Source organism: Gopherus flavomarginatus, chromosome 4 (genome assembly GCF_025201925.1).
Source record: "Gopherus flavomarginatus isolate rGopFla2 chromosome 4, rGopFla2.mat.asm, whole genome shotgun sequence".
Classification (NCBI taxonomy): domain Eukaryota; kingdom Metazoa; phylum Chordata; order Testudines; family Testudinidae; genus Gopherus; species Gopherus flavomarginatus.
In genome coordinates this window covers 108360708-108377882 of record NC_066620.1, presented here as the reverse complement: position 1 = coordinate 108377882, position 17175 = coordinate 108360708, and the positions used below count along the sequence as shown (strand labels likewise).

The 17175-nt window shown below is 39.1% G+C and overlaps 1 protein-coding gene across 3 annotated transcripts in view; it reads left to right on the top strand.

The window, feature by feature from the left end:
• The window catches only part of ADGRG6 (adhesion G protein-coupled receptor G6), a 174014-nt gene extending 157336 nt beyond the window's left edge, over nucleotides 1-16678 (top strand). For 2 of the 3 annotated variants that reach the window (XM_050949480.1, XM_050949479.1), the window contains exons 22-25: nucleotides 2811-2912; nucleotides 6116-6268; nucleotides 10721-10767; nucleotides 13573-13670. In XM_050949480.1, coding sequence (XP_050805437.1) covers nucleotides 2811-2912; nucleotides 6116-6268; nucleotides 10721-10734 — 269 coding nt within the window. In that variant the 3' untranslated portion in view covers nucleotides 10735-10767; nucleotides 13573-13670. Of the gene's footprint in view, nucleotides 1-2810; nucleotides 2913-6115; nucleotides 6269-10720; nucleotides 10768-13572 lie in introns of all 3 variants that reach the window. The other variant, XM_050949482.1, reaches the window with a different exon arrangement.
• Nucleotides 16679-17175: the final 497 nt, after the last annotated feature.

Here is a 17175-nt window from a genome sequence, read left to right as displayed (position 1 = left end):
TTTTTTTCTCATTGTGTGATAAGTCATGCAGGAAGTAAACATGTCAAACTCTGTTGTGAGGAGCGGCAGAGATGAGATGGGGTATTGTTATTCTAGAAGGAGTTAATGGGTGCCATCAGCTAGTTATCTGATCTTGTCATGGTACAATTCCCCACTCTGAACCTTAGCGTCCAAAAGAGGGGTACAAGCCTGAATTCCTCTAAACTCAATTACCAGCTTAGTACCCGTAGTCCTGCCACCAACCAGGAATTCCAGTGCCTGGTACACTCTGGTCCCCCCAAAACCTTGCCCGGGGACCCCCAAGACCCAGACCCTCTGGATCTTAACACAAGGAAAGTAAACCCTTTCCCTCACCGTTGCTTCTCCCAGGCTTCTCCTCCCTGGGTTACCCTGGAAGATCACTGTGATTCAATCTCCTTGAATCACAAAACAGAGAGGACAATTCACCTTCCTCCCTCCTTCTCTTTCCCCCTCCCAGACTCTTCCTGAGAGAGAAAGTAATCCTAACACAGAGAGAAATTAACCTCTCTCTCCCTCTTCCCTCCTTTCTCCCCACCAATTCCCTGGTGAATCCAGACCCAGTCCCCTGGGGTCTCACCAGAATAAAAAAACAATCAGGTTCTTAAACAAGAAAAGATTTAATTAAAGAGAGAAAAACAGTAAAAATTATCTTTGTAAATTTAAGACGGAATAGGTACAGGGTCTTTCAGCTCTAGACACTGGGAACACCCTCCCAGCCTAAGTATACAAGTACAAATTAAAATCTTTTCAGCAAAATACCAATTTGAACTCCTGCCAACCAAATACACGTTTGCAAATAAAGAAAACAAACATAAGCCTAACTCGCTTTATCTATCTAGTACTCACTATTCTGAATCTATAAGAACCTGTATCAGGGAGATTGGAGAGAAACCTGGTTGCACGTCTGATCCCTCTGAGCCCCCAGAGTGAACAACAACCAAATTCTAACAGCACACACAGAAAACTTCCCTCTCTCAAGATTTGAAAGTATCCTGTCCTCTGATTGGTTCTCGGGTCAGATGACAGCCAGGCTCACTGTTCTTGTTAACCCTTTCCAGGCAAAAGAGATATGAAGCAGTTTTGTTCTATTAACTCTTATTTATCTGTTTATGATAGATCTGTAGACAACTGCAAAGTTGATTGCAACTGTGGCTGTACTAATCAAATTCAGAGGCTCTCTGTATCCCCCACACACGTGTGCGCGCGCGCGCACACACACACACACACACAAACTTACTGCAGAAAATTGAAAAGGGAAAAATAAGGTTCTGCCAACTGATGCCTAGAACTTTCCTTGTAGGCAGTGTAGCTGTAGCTGTGTGAGTCTCAGGATCTTTGGGAGATACGGTGGGTGAGGTAATTCTCTTTTTCACCAGCAGAAATTGGCCCAGTAAAAGATACCCTCTCCCACCTTGTCTCTTGAAACTTTCCTTCACATTTTGGAATTGATCAGATGCAGCATCCAAAAGTTACTGTTTTACATAAAGAAAGACCATTAGAAATCCCATCACTCCCTTTGTAAGGCTTTCACAAGCTCAGTAGTTAGGATTTTAATTGGTTTTGTACTTCCTGAATTTTAGTTCTCACAATTTTTTTTGGTCAACTATCAAATAATTCACAAACAACATTTTTCATTATTCAACCATCATCACAAGATAGCAAAGCAAACAAGTTGCAGCCCTCACTGACCTCAGTTTGGGCAATGTTTTAGAGTAGAGACCCACGTCCATGCCCAGTTGTACATGCCAAAGTGCACCAGTGTCCAGATACTGAGATCTGTGCTAGCACGTTTTTTTTTGTGATTCAGAACAATGTTTTCCAAACCATGCACTGTCTTGTTGTTCCACCCTCTAAAACCCAGTAGACTGAGCTAAGCATGATTAGGAAATGGAAAAATCTCCAAAGAAACCCAATTAAGTGTTTAGGCCCACAACAGACCTCACATAAATCATTTTTCAGATATAGTCATTTAGGGATCAGGCATTAGAATTTTGCCCTCAGGTTCAGCCTTGGCTCTGCCTCAGTTAATGAGAATGAAGCAAGCACATGCCAAATCAGAGAGAGATGGAAGATTGCACAACTGACGCCTACCTGTGAAGGGCCAGGATCATGTTATAATTCCTATTTCTGCTTTCAAAATTAGCACTGGAGTATCTCTGTGGAACTATTACAGTTGTACTGTTAACCCAAATTACAAGATTCTTACCAGCACAGGACTGCATTCTGAAAATTGGAGGCTGTAGATCTGCATGCAAACAAAATGCTGCTTACAAGTGTGTGCACCTGCATATGTGGGCACATTTACAGCAAGTGTATGCACAAACCAGGCAGAGATGGCTAGTTGAGCCACCTCCATAGTAATTTATAAATGTATTTTCCCCATTTTCACACTCATTTGCAGTAAATATTTATGCAAATAGTGATGATCTTTTTTTGTGCACTGTATTGGTGCAGAGACATCCAGTCTCCAGTATTTAAAAAATTGCCCCTGTACATCGGAACACTAGGAGTTAAACAGGAAAAATCTCCCTCTACACTTGGCTTTGGGGGGTCTTGATCTTGTTATGTTTATGAGCGCAAAATGCTCATTCAAGTCAATGAAAGTCATGGTTGTGTACAATCTAGAGGATGGGTAAGCACCCAGTGACTCAAGCACCTGTTACCTTGTACACCTCAGTAATGCAGGTTGATGCTGAAGACCAGTTCATAGTGGTTTTCAGAATGTTTACAACATTAAGATTTTATACAAATAAAATTTTGATTTATCCATTTGTTTGCATTTCTCTCAGGTTTATTTATATTTGTATTCCACTGTGCTATGAAAGAGAATGTGCAGAAACAATGGAGGAGGCATCTCTGTTGTGGCAGATTCCGACTGGCAGACAACTCAGGTAAAAAAAAAAAAATGCATGCACATTTCATGGCTCCATTTCTGAGATCAGAAATAGACTGGAAAAGGCCAGGTGCACAGCTTGGGTCTCTTGCATTTAACACAGTTTAGGCCACAGATGTGGAAAGAGTAAGGAACAGGATTATTAATAGCCTATGACTGTAATAATGATTGCCTAGGGACTCTTCAGAGAGCGCTCCATAAAAAAGTCTCCAGTCCTCACTTTACCAGCTGGCTTCACTGGAAAAATTAAATTTTGTAATGCTGTGAGCATGGCTTTGGAAGTCCCTTTTGTTTTACAGCAACAGTGATTCACTGTTTAAATAAGGATTCAGAGCGTCAAATCCTGGCCCCTTTTCCTTATGTATGAGGGGCTTGTGCCAGACCAAGTGGTCCTATGAGCTATCAGACTAATGTGGAGGGAATATTGGAGGTGCTTCAGAAGAGCCATATGTTGAACTGATGAGGCAGAGATCTTTCAACGCCACATGTATCCTGTGTGCATCCAAGCTCTTTTCCCCCAATATTATAGCCATAGAAACCAGAGTAGCCAGAAGAGATTTACCAGTGGCAGAGTAAAAGAGGCTTGAGCACACCCAGAAATTGATGTCCCTTCCTACAAACAGGATCTCAAAGTGGAAGGGAATGTAAGGTCCCTTTGTGGGAACTTGCTACTGCTGCTCCCCATAGCAAACAACTATTGCTCTGGGCCTTCCGCAGGCACAAAAGCCACTTCCCAATGTGTTGATAATATTGGCCCAACTCCACGGCTGGTGTAAATCAGCATTGCTCCATTGAACTCACATTAACATGCCATAGTTTGATATACTCTCAGAAATATTATTTTTTTCTATGTAAACCATAAGTCCACTGTCTGACCTAAAGATTTGAAGTGAGTTGCAGCAATGTGGATGCTTACACTTTTGACCATATGATACTTACTCACAAACCCAAGGTCAGAGCATCAGCTGGTGTAAATTGGTACTGTGTGTGACAGCATGGCCATGGGCAACTTAGTGTACTACTATTTTGTCCTAATTACTTTAATGCCAGCAGGTGAGGTATTCTCACTGTAAGCTGTGATGCCTCTTATATAGTCATTTCATATTAAGAAATCCTGACTCATGAAATCAAAGTTAAGACAAACTAGGAAAGATACATTAATTCTGATCGGGTATCCAGATTATTTCATGCATTCAGTTTCCAACATGCATGCTGTAAATCATGAACTGGCAGCTGCAGATGGACCAAATTATTTCCATATTTTTACACTGCTGTTGGCAGCCTTTCGGGAGGATAGCAATAAAAGTTTGAAGCATTCAAGGACTTCAATGGTGGTACTTTCTGTGGCATAATTACTTTTTATACTTACCAACTCTTCACTGCTGGCTGGTTTGTTAGGGAGGGTCAGCATGACACCATTAGCAACTGGAAGAGTAAATCAAATAAGATTTTAAAACATGATCAGATTATAATGAACTTTAGAACACAATCTGATCAAAAATCTGTATGTTGTCATGGTTAGCACAAAAATAGTAAAATTCACCCTAGTGCAAAGAGTCAATATAAAATCCTGTTGCTTACATAAACTAAACCACCCATTAAAGATTTAAGTGGTACATAGGTCTTTGCTTGGGCCCCTCTGCATGTGAATTACTTTCCTCCCAGAAGAATAAATTATAATAGTCAGAACAACAAAAGGAACAAGGACTTGAAACTAACCTTACATGCAGGTATGTGTTGCAATGTGTTTTGTAAAATTAGCTGTTAAATTTACTCCTGTACATACTAATTTTGAAACATACATTGTGAGGTTTGGAATGTCAATATTCTAACAACATTTAATCGTGAAGTAACTTTTTATCCTAATTTGGGGGAGGGGAGTATGACTTGGGGGGGAATTGTTTGTTTCAACTGTAAGAAAAGCTTAGTTTAACAATGCAAATTAGATGCAAATTAGACCATTTAAAGTTATTCTGTTCAAATATATATTATTATTATATCAGTATGTTAAGTACTGTACACATATATAGGAAAACCCAGGGTCCAAATTAAGCAGTACAAAGCAGCCTTAGATCTAGAAGATCCAGCCCCCTTATGATTCCTTCTAGTAGGGGAATTCCTGCATGGAGTAGCCAGAGTAATAGTGCCCACACACCCCTTCTCCTGGGTTCCTCAGCACAGAGGATATGGCCAGGGCAATCACAGACCCCAATAATCTCTTGCTGCTGGAATGTCTAGCTGGGTGTAAATTAGAATCCAGCCACCCAGATCCAGAATTGCAAGAGTGCAAAGGTGGCTAAAAGTCAACCTTGGTTCTTCCCGCTCCACTCTTGATGAACCTGCCCCACAGTCCTTGCCCTACAGAACACACAGTCTAAGATTTAAAATTATGGAGGTCCTTGGTTATCTATGCTTGTGAACCACATTTCTTTGCATTGTTCTTTTTAATCATAGAAAAAGGGTAAGGACCTGATTGTTTATTCTTTGTGCACCCAAAACTTGCACTACAGGGCCCTAATCCCTGCCTGGAGTCTCTTGGCATTACCAGAATACAAATAAAGAATAGTAGTTGTTGTTACTTTTATAAGAAGTTTTATAAGAAGTTTGGCAGTGCCATTTTTTACTATCTCATCAACAGAGGCACTGACTCCATCGGTGCTCCAGCAAAAAAATAATGGGTGCCCAGCAGCCCCCCCCATTAGCTCCTCCCTCTCCTCCCAGTGCCTTCTGCCTGCCACAATCAGCTGTTCAGGGGCATGCAGGAGGCACTAAGGGGAGAGGGGGAGAAGCAAGCGTGGGGCATGCTCAGGGAAGGGGGGGAGAAGTGGGGAAGAGGCGGGGTAGGAGCTTGGGGGAAGGGGTGGAATGGGGGAGGGACCTGGGGCAAATCAGGGATCAAGCATCTTCCGGCAACTCAGAAATGTACCACCTCTGACCATCAACCAGTTTTAACCCTAACTGGAAAGTGGAAACATCAACTAATGTTCTTTAATGTCATCCTTAATAACAAAGTAAAGCATCTTGAAATAGTCCTGCTTTCTAAAGAACAAAAGATGCCACCGGACAAGAACTAGAGCAGAACACTTTGTTATAAGTAATGTAAAAAGTGCTTCTGATGCTTGGAAATTAAATAATTGAGAGAAGCAGGAGTTTAGCCCTGATAGAAATGAATGATTTAAAAAAATGTCAATTCATTTTCAGACTGGAGCAAGACAGCAACTAATATTATAAAGAAAAGCTCAGATAATATTGGGAAATCCTTGTCCTCCAGTTCTATTGGCTCCAACTCAACCTATCTGACATCCAAATCTAAATCCACTTCAAATACATACTTCAAAAGAAACAGCCATACAGGTGGGTTATTTCTAGTACATCAAAGAGATCTTTCTGGTATGGTGCTTCACATTGTGAATGTTTACTTTGCACAATAGGTATGCCATGACTTGTGTTACCTTCATGCATAAAAAAAAGTCAATAAGCATTTTAAAAAACGTTTTTTTTTAATAAGGGCTGTCATGAGGCAATATTCACCAATCTTGATAAATATCTAATCTTGGACTTTTATTGTGATAGAAAAAGTACATTTAATAAAAATACTTAGCTCTTACTTAGCACTTTTACCAAAAGATTTAAAAGGTAGGTAGGTAACAGTAGCCCATGTTAGAGAAACTGAGGAACAGAGAGGTGATGCAACATTTCCACAGTCATATAACAGGCTAGAAAGCAGAGTTGGGATAGAACCCATGTCTTCTGAGGCCCATGCCAGTCTGCTGTCCACTAGGCCAGGCTGCCTGCCATTTAATTGTTACTACATTTACTGACAAAGGAAAGGGACAAATGGAAGTTATTTGGAGGTTTGACAGTACCATGTTAACAAAATATACACTGTTTTCCCCCTTGTACAAATAGCATACAGTAGTTATTACATAGCTGTTCAGATGCCATGTGTGTAATAAAAAGGACCAACTATATCTCTATATTCCATTCACACAAAATAATTATGTATTTATTCTAGGAACATTTTAATGATACCCAAACAACAGAACAACAATGACCTGAAAGCTCATGTGCTCATATTTGTTTTGGATTAGAGAAGCCTATAAAGCAAAGTGATTTTTCTATTGAACTTTCATTAACCAATGCCTCCATGGATAGCTTTCTGCAAAAGACAAATGTTATCAAGAAATATTCTTCTAAAATGTAATGGAAATCAATGTTCACATATATTTAACCCAGTCTGTAAAAAGGGAATCTATCTGTTTCAAAAACAATCTGTTAGATTCGCTCATTGAAATTATCATCTCCTTTATGAATAATTTCAAAAATACAGACTTGGCTTAAATGAACTGACTAGAAGGAACTTTCAGACTTTTTATAATACTAAATACACTTCACAGAGTCACAAGACAGGTCCCATTTCTGATACTCCAGTCTCCTTTCATGTGTAGATTGCCTACTGACATCAGTTGAAGCTCTACACAAATATGGAGAACAGAGCATCAGAGTCAATTTCACTGTGTGATTTGGAGAGGAGAATTTTGCCCACAGTCTGAACAGGTGATGTGGCTTAGTACCAGGAATTACCTTCCTGCTTTTCCTTCTCCTTATCACATGGTTCATTCAAGTGGATGATAGCTTGCTGATTAAATGCAGTTTTTCAAATGTTTATGTTGCCCCTTTGGCCTGAACAGTTAGCCAGTATTCCGGGCCTTGCGGGATTGTTTCAGTGAGGAGAAGTTGTTAATATGAGTCAGGTATTTAATTGGTGTAATCTTATTTGCTTACAAAGAATGTACACAAAGTCCTGTTTCCCTAAACACAGTGCAACAAACAGCAGAAAGAAATTCCCTTGATCAGAAATCCCCCAGTGTGCCTGTTCAGTGAACTCGGGCTCCCAGAAGTCCTGTCATGTTTCCCTTCACGGTCCTGCTCACAACAAGCTTCCTGCTGGCTTTGTGCCTCTAACACCCACAGTCATCAGAACCAAATCCTAGCATCTGTGACTGCCACTGGCAAACCCATTAGATCACACTACTTAGCATCGACCAGCCATACAGACCATCGTCTTCCACAGACCCCCCCCCGCCCCATATTTCTAGCTGTCTTTACCATATAAAAGGGGTTTCCTCCCCACATCAGCTTTCATAGTGCTTGGTTTATTTTAGTAAGCGTGCTGCTATTATGACACTACAGCAGTGCCTACTCAGCAGATAGTACCTGGTCACATTCTCTTTTTTCCTGATGATCATACTATAAATGTGTCAAATTTTATATGTTATAGAGTCATGTACATCTCTCTGTGGTTCAATCCACAGCACATTCTCAGTTCTGTGTGTAGTTCTGTTGACATACAATTCCATTTATGCCAATGACAACTGAGAAGTTATAAAACTGCTGTATAGGACTCTATCAGCACTTTTTTGTTAGATCACAGCAAGCCTGTGCTTAACGATAAAGACACACTTAAAATTAAATACATACTTCAATGCTTTGGTAAATTAGGGCCTTTGTAGAATGTTAGCAATTAGAGCATGCTTGATCATGTGTTTTCACTACTTTTAGTGCTTCTGCAGTGCAGTCTTAAAAGAAAATGGATTAGTGCATTGGATTAATGCATTAGGAGAAATAAAAAAGATCCCAGATAATAAAATGTAAGTAGAAAAAGGAAGAACAAAAATATAAAAAAAAAAGAATGAATTTGTTATGCCTTCAAACAAACTGGGAGGCTATCCTTTTGGAATAATGATCAGACCAGGTACTGAATATTTTTTAACCTTGTGCAAAATTCTCCACTCAGAACCTTATTGCAGATCAACACTCAACATTTTGCTCTTCCTACATGTGCATATCCCCCACTAACATTAGTCAGAGCCTCTGTGTGCAGGGAGATGAGACATCAGATAAGAGGTTCTGAAATGAACCGAGAATGTTGTCCATATAAAGGAGTGTTTCTATAGGATGTTTTTATTACTCAAGCTAGTTTCTTATGTCCAAGTAACTACTTATATGTTTTTAATTGTGAGTTAACTACACTAGTCATGGAGTTTTATGTACTTTGCCACTGGAACCTGGGCTGCCAGACCTTGGTGGTAGAAAAATCCTATTAAAAGGGGAGTTACAGCAGCACAAATGTGCCACCACCACTATTTCCACAAAGGGCTAGCCGTGAAGAAGGTGTGGCCAAAGGCCCACAGGATGAGCTGATTCAGCACATTTCCTGAGCAGTCTCCATTGGATATCGGTGGAGCTGGAACTTAAAACAAGCTCGCTCTTAATTGAAACTCTAGGTAGTGCTATTACTATATGCCCTTTCGAATGAAATGCCTCAAAGGCACAGCTATACTGTGTACACCTCATATTTCAATTGCACCTCCATCGCCCCTGGCCATGAATCAAACCCCTCAGGCCCAATTCATAAAAGCATCCTCACTCAGGAAAACACTTAGGCCATGGCTACACTTACAGTTCTGCAGCGCTGGTAGTTACAGCTGTGTTCGTACAGCTGTGTAGGGCCAGCACTGCAGTGTGGCCACACTGACAGCTACCAGCGCTGCAGTGTGGCCACATTTGCAGCATTTGCAGCGCTGTTGGGAGTGGTGCATTGTGGGCAGCTATCCCAGCATTCAAGTGGCTGCAACGTGCTTTTCAAAAGAGGGGGGTGGGGTGGAATGTGACAGGGAGCGTCGGGGAGACAGACAGAATGGATTTTTGGAGCTGACACTTTTCTCAGCTCCCTGCCTTGCAAGTTCTAAGGACTGGAAGACACACAGTGCCTACCTTCAATCATTTTAAAAGTTCTGACCCCTTCCCCCACCCCTCTCTCATTCACTAAATGCAAATTATGTACTCCTAAATAGCCGTCAGACCAGATAAGCATCTGCTCAACATGGACTTCCCCCTCCCCCTCTGCCGTGTGAGCATGCTGTTTCTCTCTTCAAGCAAACAGCTGTGAACATTCCAAAGTAATTCACCTGCCTGCCTCCGCTTGCTCAGCAAACAGGAGCTGTGTTTGTTTTTTAAATAAGCAGTTTGGCTGAACTCCAAGCTCCCCCTTTCTTCCGGTTTGTTATGGACAGGAATTCTGGGATACCTCCTTATACCCCGGAGGTCAATAAAATCGCTGGTGGGGTCCACACTTGCTGACCAGCGCTGGATCACCAGCGCTGGAATCGCTACACCCGTGCAACGACCGGGTGTAAAGCCAGCGCTGCAACCAGGGAGTTGCAGCGCTGGCCGTGCTTTGCAAGTGTGGCCACATCCTAAGTTGCAGCGCTGTAACCCCCTCACCAGCGCTGCAACTCTCTAGTGTAGCCATGGCCTCAATCATATGCTTAAAGCTAAGCAAGTGACTAAGTGCTTCCTGGATAGGGAGGGACTTAATTAGGAGTTTCAGGGCTCTCCTAAATTGGGTCACAGATAGTAATGCAATAATTTAGTGGATATTATAGAAGCACGAAAATATTCTGTGTTCTTTTTAATATTATAGTGATTTCCTTTTCCCTTGACCATTTGAAATATATATTTTACTTCACTTTTTCTACCTGTGGCACTCTAAAGTAATTTTGACTGGATCCAGTTTTTTTAGATATCTACATTGCTTCTCAAACAAGTTTTCATGGCATGAAAAAAAATTCAGAAATTATTTTTTATCCATAGTTTTTTGCACAGCTAATCTACTCAGATTCATATCTTGGCAAATCTATAACCATTTTTAGTATACAGTGTAATAGATGTATGTCTTGGTACCTGTTAACATGGTTGTTGATCCCTGGAATTGACCCAGACATTCATATGTTTATGGTATAGATAATGTCTTCTAAGAGCATTTCCTCAGCAGAGGTGGAACATTCCAGGTAAAGTGTGCTTCATTTTTGTTGAATGCATGATTTCAGCAGGGTGGAGGGGGAATCACTTGCATGAAGTCCTAATTGACACAAAAAGGACTGTTGCTAATCAGAAATACTGCTTATTCTTCACTATTCATCTTCTTGCTGATAGGCTGTAATTGAAAGGGCAAATATGCTTCGAACTCTGGTTGTCTATACACTGCATGGAACATCTGAAAGATTTCCCTTCTAGAAAACGTACAATGTCACAGTATTACTGCTCACCATGTGATGCCTGTTAAAAAAAAAAAAGTAACATTAATTTAAAAAAAAAAAGTGCATTTGAAAGCAAAAAGACCCCAAAAAAGCACTCTACTGTCAAAAGCGATGTGATAAATTGCTAGATATATCACGGTACATTTCTAGAAGGAATAAATATATAAAAGGTTATGCCAGGGCTCTAAGAAATTGTCTCTTTATTTGGGCCTATAGCCATTATAGAATTCAATCTCCTACCTATTGGTTTTAAAATATCTTTCAGGTACATCAAAATTAGATCTGAATGACGTATCGTATTTTTCAAATATGCCTAGAAACTTTGTTGTGTGTTACTACTCAAGTTGAGTATTTGTTTAGTAGAACGGACAAAAGAAACCATTTTCATGAGTTTTCAGAATCACGTGGCACAGCTGTGATAAGGGACTGAGAGAAAGCAGTCACATGAAGCAATGAAAGATCATATATGCTGAAATACTAACTCCACAGATATCAATGGCAAAACTCGCATTGACTTCAGTGGGCCAAGATTTCATCCCCAGGGTCCAATCCAAAACACGTTTAATTCAACCAGAAGACTCCCATTGACTCCAGAGAGCTTTGGATAGGTATATAGAGTACAAAAAAAGTTTTGGAAAATGAGAATTAGTTTTAATGATGCTGTGTGATTGTGCGTAATCATTTTTGGGTACAGAAACAGTCTTTCCTAGGACACAAGAATTCATTTTAAATTCCTTTCAAACAAAATAAATAGAAAAACCTCATTGGCTAGCAAGTAAATGAAACTGAAGAACACAGCCATCTGCAGTAGTACAAGGAGTTATTTGCTATAATTCATTAGCCATTTTCTCCCGCTTTAAAGAAATAATCATTCTTAAACTGCCTGTTCCTTTCTTCATAATAAAACTGTTTAGATTTTCCTCTGTGCAATCCATTTCTCTTTTACGTGCAATTCAAGCAGCATTTCATATTGCAAATCTTTATGAGAATTATAGCTTGGTACCATCATTAAATCCTTTCTGAAACCTGCATTTTTATTTTGTTTTCATTGGTAAGCAGTATATTTTATATCATATTTTATATAAAACATATTCTAATATTAATATAATAAAATTAAAATTACCTTTTACAGAAGAATTATCTGAAGGTGGTTTTACTATAAGCTGTACCAAGCTGGTTGACTAAAGTGCCAGCAGTGGAGAGCATTGCTTCATGCAGCCATTCATCTTGTTACCAAACTTTTTATTGGGTCATATCAGACTAGGGTTAAAAAGAGAGATTCTGGTCCCAAAGACGAGGATGGAGAACTCATTAATATAAACAGTCTAAAAAGGTGAGGTAATGATTGCTCACTACATGGGCTCTCCCTACTGGTCAGACTCAGAACTGAAATGCTGTTAGTTACACAAGTGGATGCTTGTCCTCTTTGTCTGAAGAAAAGTACCACACTGGAGGTTATGTGAGTGAAGGATACAGGGTTAAAGGTGGCAGCTGTGGAGGTACTCGAGACCCTCTGAATACACCTTAGTCAGTATCAGGTGAAGTGGAGAACGATGATCCACACAGCAGAAATAAAATACTTTCTCCTTATAGCTGAGTACTCAGATATACCTGGGTTCCCCGTGTAAAATGCCCTTCAAACCAACTTGGGTACATGGTGATAATAAGGTATGATGTGGTCATCAGAAGTGTTACTGACATCATCACACACAGTGGGATGTAGATTTTTGAAAGTGAAAGGAGTGGAGGGAAAGAATGAACTGTCTTCTCTCTTTTTCTCTCCTGCTTCATGCTTGGTTTAGAGCACATGAAACATGAAAACATACGAGTTTTCCACATCTATTTAGTGCCACAAACCACAAGCATAGCTCCTCAGCTATCCTTGTATTCTCCATGTGCTAGAAAGTCAAATAGATGCAATTGTAAGAATCAGGCCAGTTTTAAAATCTGCTCATCTTATTTTTATTTGGAATCATCTGCTGCTTTCTGTGCTTGTTTTTTTGTGTTATTTGATAATGGTTTAACTGTTATGATTCATATTATTAAATGCTTTTCACTAGCATTTTTCAGCTATTTCATTATTTGGTTCAGTGGGGCACTATTTACCAAATGTTACCAAAGCAATGCTTGCATCACCCCCTCTCCTGTAATACTGTAATACCCAGACAACCTTTTTAATTTGAGTGTTCTGTAGCTGGAATCTTCAGCAGACAAACTAATGGATCCTACTGTGCCTTGATATAGTTGCAGCATAAGCAAAAGGGGTGATAGGGGAGTAGATTCAAGAAAGGACTGAACAGAGAGGCTAGGATTCCAGCTATGTAGGTTAGAATATGTAGAATTTAGTCTACAGCATATAACTGAAAAGAAAATAGAAGGTATAATGGCAAGCTATTTAATGGCTATATTAAAAAAATCAGCAGAGCAATATAATTGAAAAAATAAATTACCTACAGTAATGTAGAGGCAGATTGCCTGCAGGTTACAAATCTGGTAGATAATGAGCTTGTTTTAAAAGCCCTAATTTCCTGTTCCTGTTTCTTTTCCCCTTCCTAGACAATACTTTCATTGACAAACCCTCATCAAAGTTTGCCCAAGTGGATGGAGAGCAGACATCAATCATCCCAGTCCATCAGGTTATTGACAAAGTCAAGGGGTACTACAGTGCTCACTCAGACAACTTCTATAAAAATATCATGATGTCAGACACATTCAGCCATAGCACAAAGTTCTGATCGGGTTTCTGAACTTCTGAACCACAAGACAACATGCAACCTGGAGATTCTAAACAATGGAGTACTTGGAGACTGAGTGGGGAGAATTATATTACCAGATTTAGTCATTTTCCCCATGGTATATTGTCGTCCTATTAACAGCTTCTTCTTGAGAAAAGGTTTTTTCCCCATTGAAAGAGTCAGTCATTTTCTCGTACATAGTACTGATACTGACATTTTCCCACCATGAAATAAAGACTGTTTTCAAACATCAGCTCTATCCCAGCCAACAGGATACTGGGACAGCTAATTTAGGTATGGTCCTATGTGTATATTTGCAAGACTGAAGAAGTTCCTTAAGCCCATCTCTCAATAATGTTGGAGCTGAATGGTAACAAGACTTGGGTCTGTTAGAGAAAACAGGAGAAGTATCCCACAGTACACACAAGCTCTTGGATGCAACTGTCTTAGTCAGTCTTGTCTTCATGAGAAATGTGGATTTTCCTGACTGTATTTGTTAAACTCTTGCTGTTTAGGTGTCCATTGCCTGCAGTGTTTTCCACAGGTGAGGAAAGCCCTAACTCCAGTGTCAAAGGGTTATTTTGACCAAATGAATAAGTAAATCTTCAGGGCTAACCACACAAAGAAAATTGGATCCAAATATTGCATATAGAAACTAGTCTATAAACTCTGGACAGCATTGTATCCATATGCACAGAAAACCATTTATCACATACATGCGCACCAGGATTTGCTTGTGATAAGGGTGTGCAAGCCACTGATAACTCTCTGACAAATTTTAAGCCCATATCTGTGTGTGTGTGGTTTCAGTTGGTTCAGCATGAGTAAAAAAAGCGAGTGCTAGACTTTACACAAAGGCATATGTTTCAATATTCATTGATTTACAAAAAGGGGACACCTCCCATTGTAACCACCACACTGGTATGTGTGAGCCAATGCTGATTGCTCATGTTGGTCAAGTGAAATGGGAGTCATTAGCATGTACATTCATAAGAAATATTACAAAGGACCCCACAGTTTGTAATATAGTGCTATAAGTTTGTTAGTTACAATACTGCACAGATCCCTTGTAAGCCCAGGTTAGCTTGTCCATTTTCTATATTGTGGCCCTGTTCTGTGTACAGAGAACCTCTGTCACATGACATTGCAATTTATGATGGCTCTCAAGGTCACAGTACATTACACAATAGCATTCAGCATCTTCCTGTGGACTTGCATCATCCACATCTTCAAGCTTTCACTGGCAACCGCTGATTAAACTAAATATAGATCCGTACTGTTTGAGATGCAATGACCAAGCAACATAAACTGAGTTCTGTATTATTGTGCTATGCACAGAAGTGTGTGCAGAAGTAAAAGAAGAACATAAAATACTTTACTTTTCTAAGCCATTGCACCATATGGCCATTTCTAACACTATTCTCAAAAGTGCACAACTATTCTTGAAAATATGTAGAAACCTATGCCAGATTGTGAAACACCCGTAAATGCACATTTTGTTTAAAATGTCAGTAATAGAGCTGGCCAGAAAATGGGATTTTCCATGAAAATTTCAAAAAAAAAATGTTTCCAAAAAAGGCATTTTCCCAAAAAGGCCGTTTTTCATCAAATTATTTTTACCTAAAAATTTCAATCAGTTTTTTTCATCACACTTCCACAAACCATTGGTCTGATGTCATACAGCTATTGATTAGTTCTCAGTTAAGAAGCAATTAGATGTTCCGTATCAGGGTATTTGGATTTGTACCTCCATGGCCTCTTTGCATCCACTTGTTTACAAAGATCATTTTATTCTGTGCCCACACAAATGGAATATTATCCTTAACTACAAACACCTTGATCACTGCAGGGAAGACATATATTTTAATCACATTCAATCCTAAAACACTGTTCTGAAGTAAAGGTCCTACAAATAACCCAACCAAACCTTTTTCACATTAGCACAAAATCCTTACATGCCTGTATACGCTAAATTCATTCCTATTGACGTCAAATGTAATTATCCTAGGTATGAATTTGGTCAAATACTTTTATCAAGGAAAAGAATTTAGGGAAAATTTATGTATGAGCATTTTCAGAACTTGTATATTATCATCCCACCTGGCTACCTGCAGTAGATAATAGTGTTCAGATAGTAGCTTACTGTGAGATTTCTACCTGTCTAGGATGTTCTGCAGTGACAAGAAGGAAAAGAAAATACTTCTGGACATTAAGGAATTAATGAAACACAGTCGTTCAATAAAATATGAAGTAAAGAGTAAAAGAAATATCCTGGCTGAAGCCTAGCTGTAACCTAACCAACAGATTCATGTACAGTTGCCTATATTTTTGCTAAATTAAGAATTTGCTCCTTTTTTACTACCATGTAGTAGTCCTTAACTGTCTATGTCAAATGTTCTTGGATGCTCTCACTTTTGCAATGTAAAATCTCTGCTTTGTTGTTGATGTCACAACCTCCCTTGTATATATATATTTATTTGTGAGGTTAAATATGTCAACATATATTTTAGTTCCATAATCTCTGTCCTTGTTATTTTAAGCTTCTAATTCATCATAGGAGGAGAGGGAAAGAATAACCTCTCATACTTTTTCCAAAATTGTGGAATAGTTTACTGTAGTTGTATCTTTTACCAATACGAGAGAAAAATGACAGTAATTTGAAATGGTAGTTAGTGGAAGTTAGTGTAACTGATTTAAAGATGGACTAAAGTGGAAAGAAATATTTTTCAAATAAATATTCATGTTATTAGTGTTACAAAGAATTAAAATATTTTAATGATTTTTTTCTTTCTTACAGTTCAATGGGAAAACTTTAGTTGGTGGAATGTTGGAAAATAAGCTGCTGCTTATTCAGTATGTGCACTGGGGTTTGCATAGCCAAAACTCTGGGAATAAATCCAGTTAAGCCGGGAATGTATTTTGCACAATTCAGTTTTTCTTGTTGCGATTAATTCAATGCCAAATCCAATGCATGACTGAAGAGTTATGCTGGGTCATTCATTTAGTGGCAACCCAGTTATATTGACACTGAAAGTATAACTTCAATATCTTAGCAGGGTTTAAACTGAATCTCATAATCGATAGTATTTTGACTAATCACTGCTAAAATATTTTAGCCAATTGTCATACCTCTTAGCCAAAAACATAGCTGAGTAGTTGCTATGGCTTACATGCAAAAGCTCTAATGTTAAACTACAAAGAGCACAGAAAGCCACTGAAATATATTTCATCTACGACCCCATATGTGAGCCTCGGCAGAGAAAATGCACTTACATTATATTAAAAACTAGGAGGATTTGTTTAGCAAAGTGTTCTGAGTTCCCATGAACACTGAGTAGAATGCCATCATTTTCATCCTGAAATCTAGTTATTAGGCTTTGTTTTATTATAAAGCAAAATGACATGAGCAATGCTGCTTTGTGTC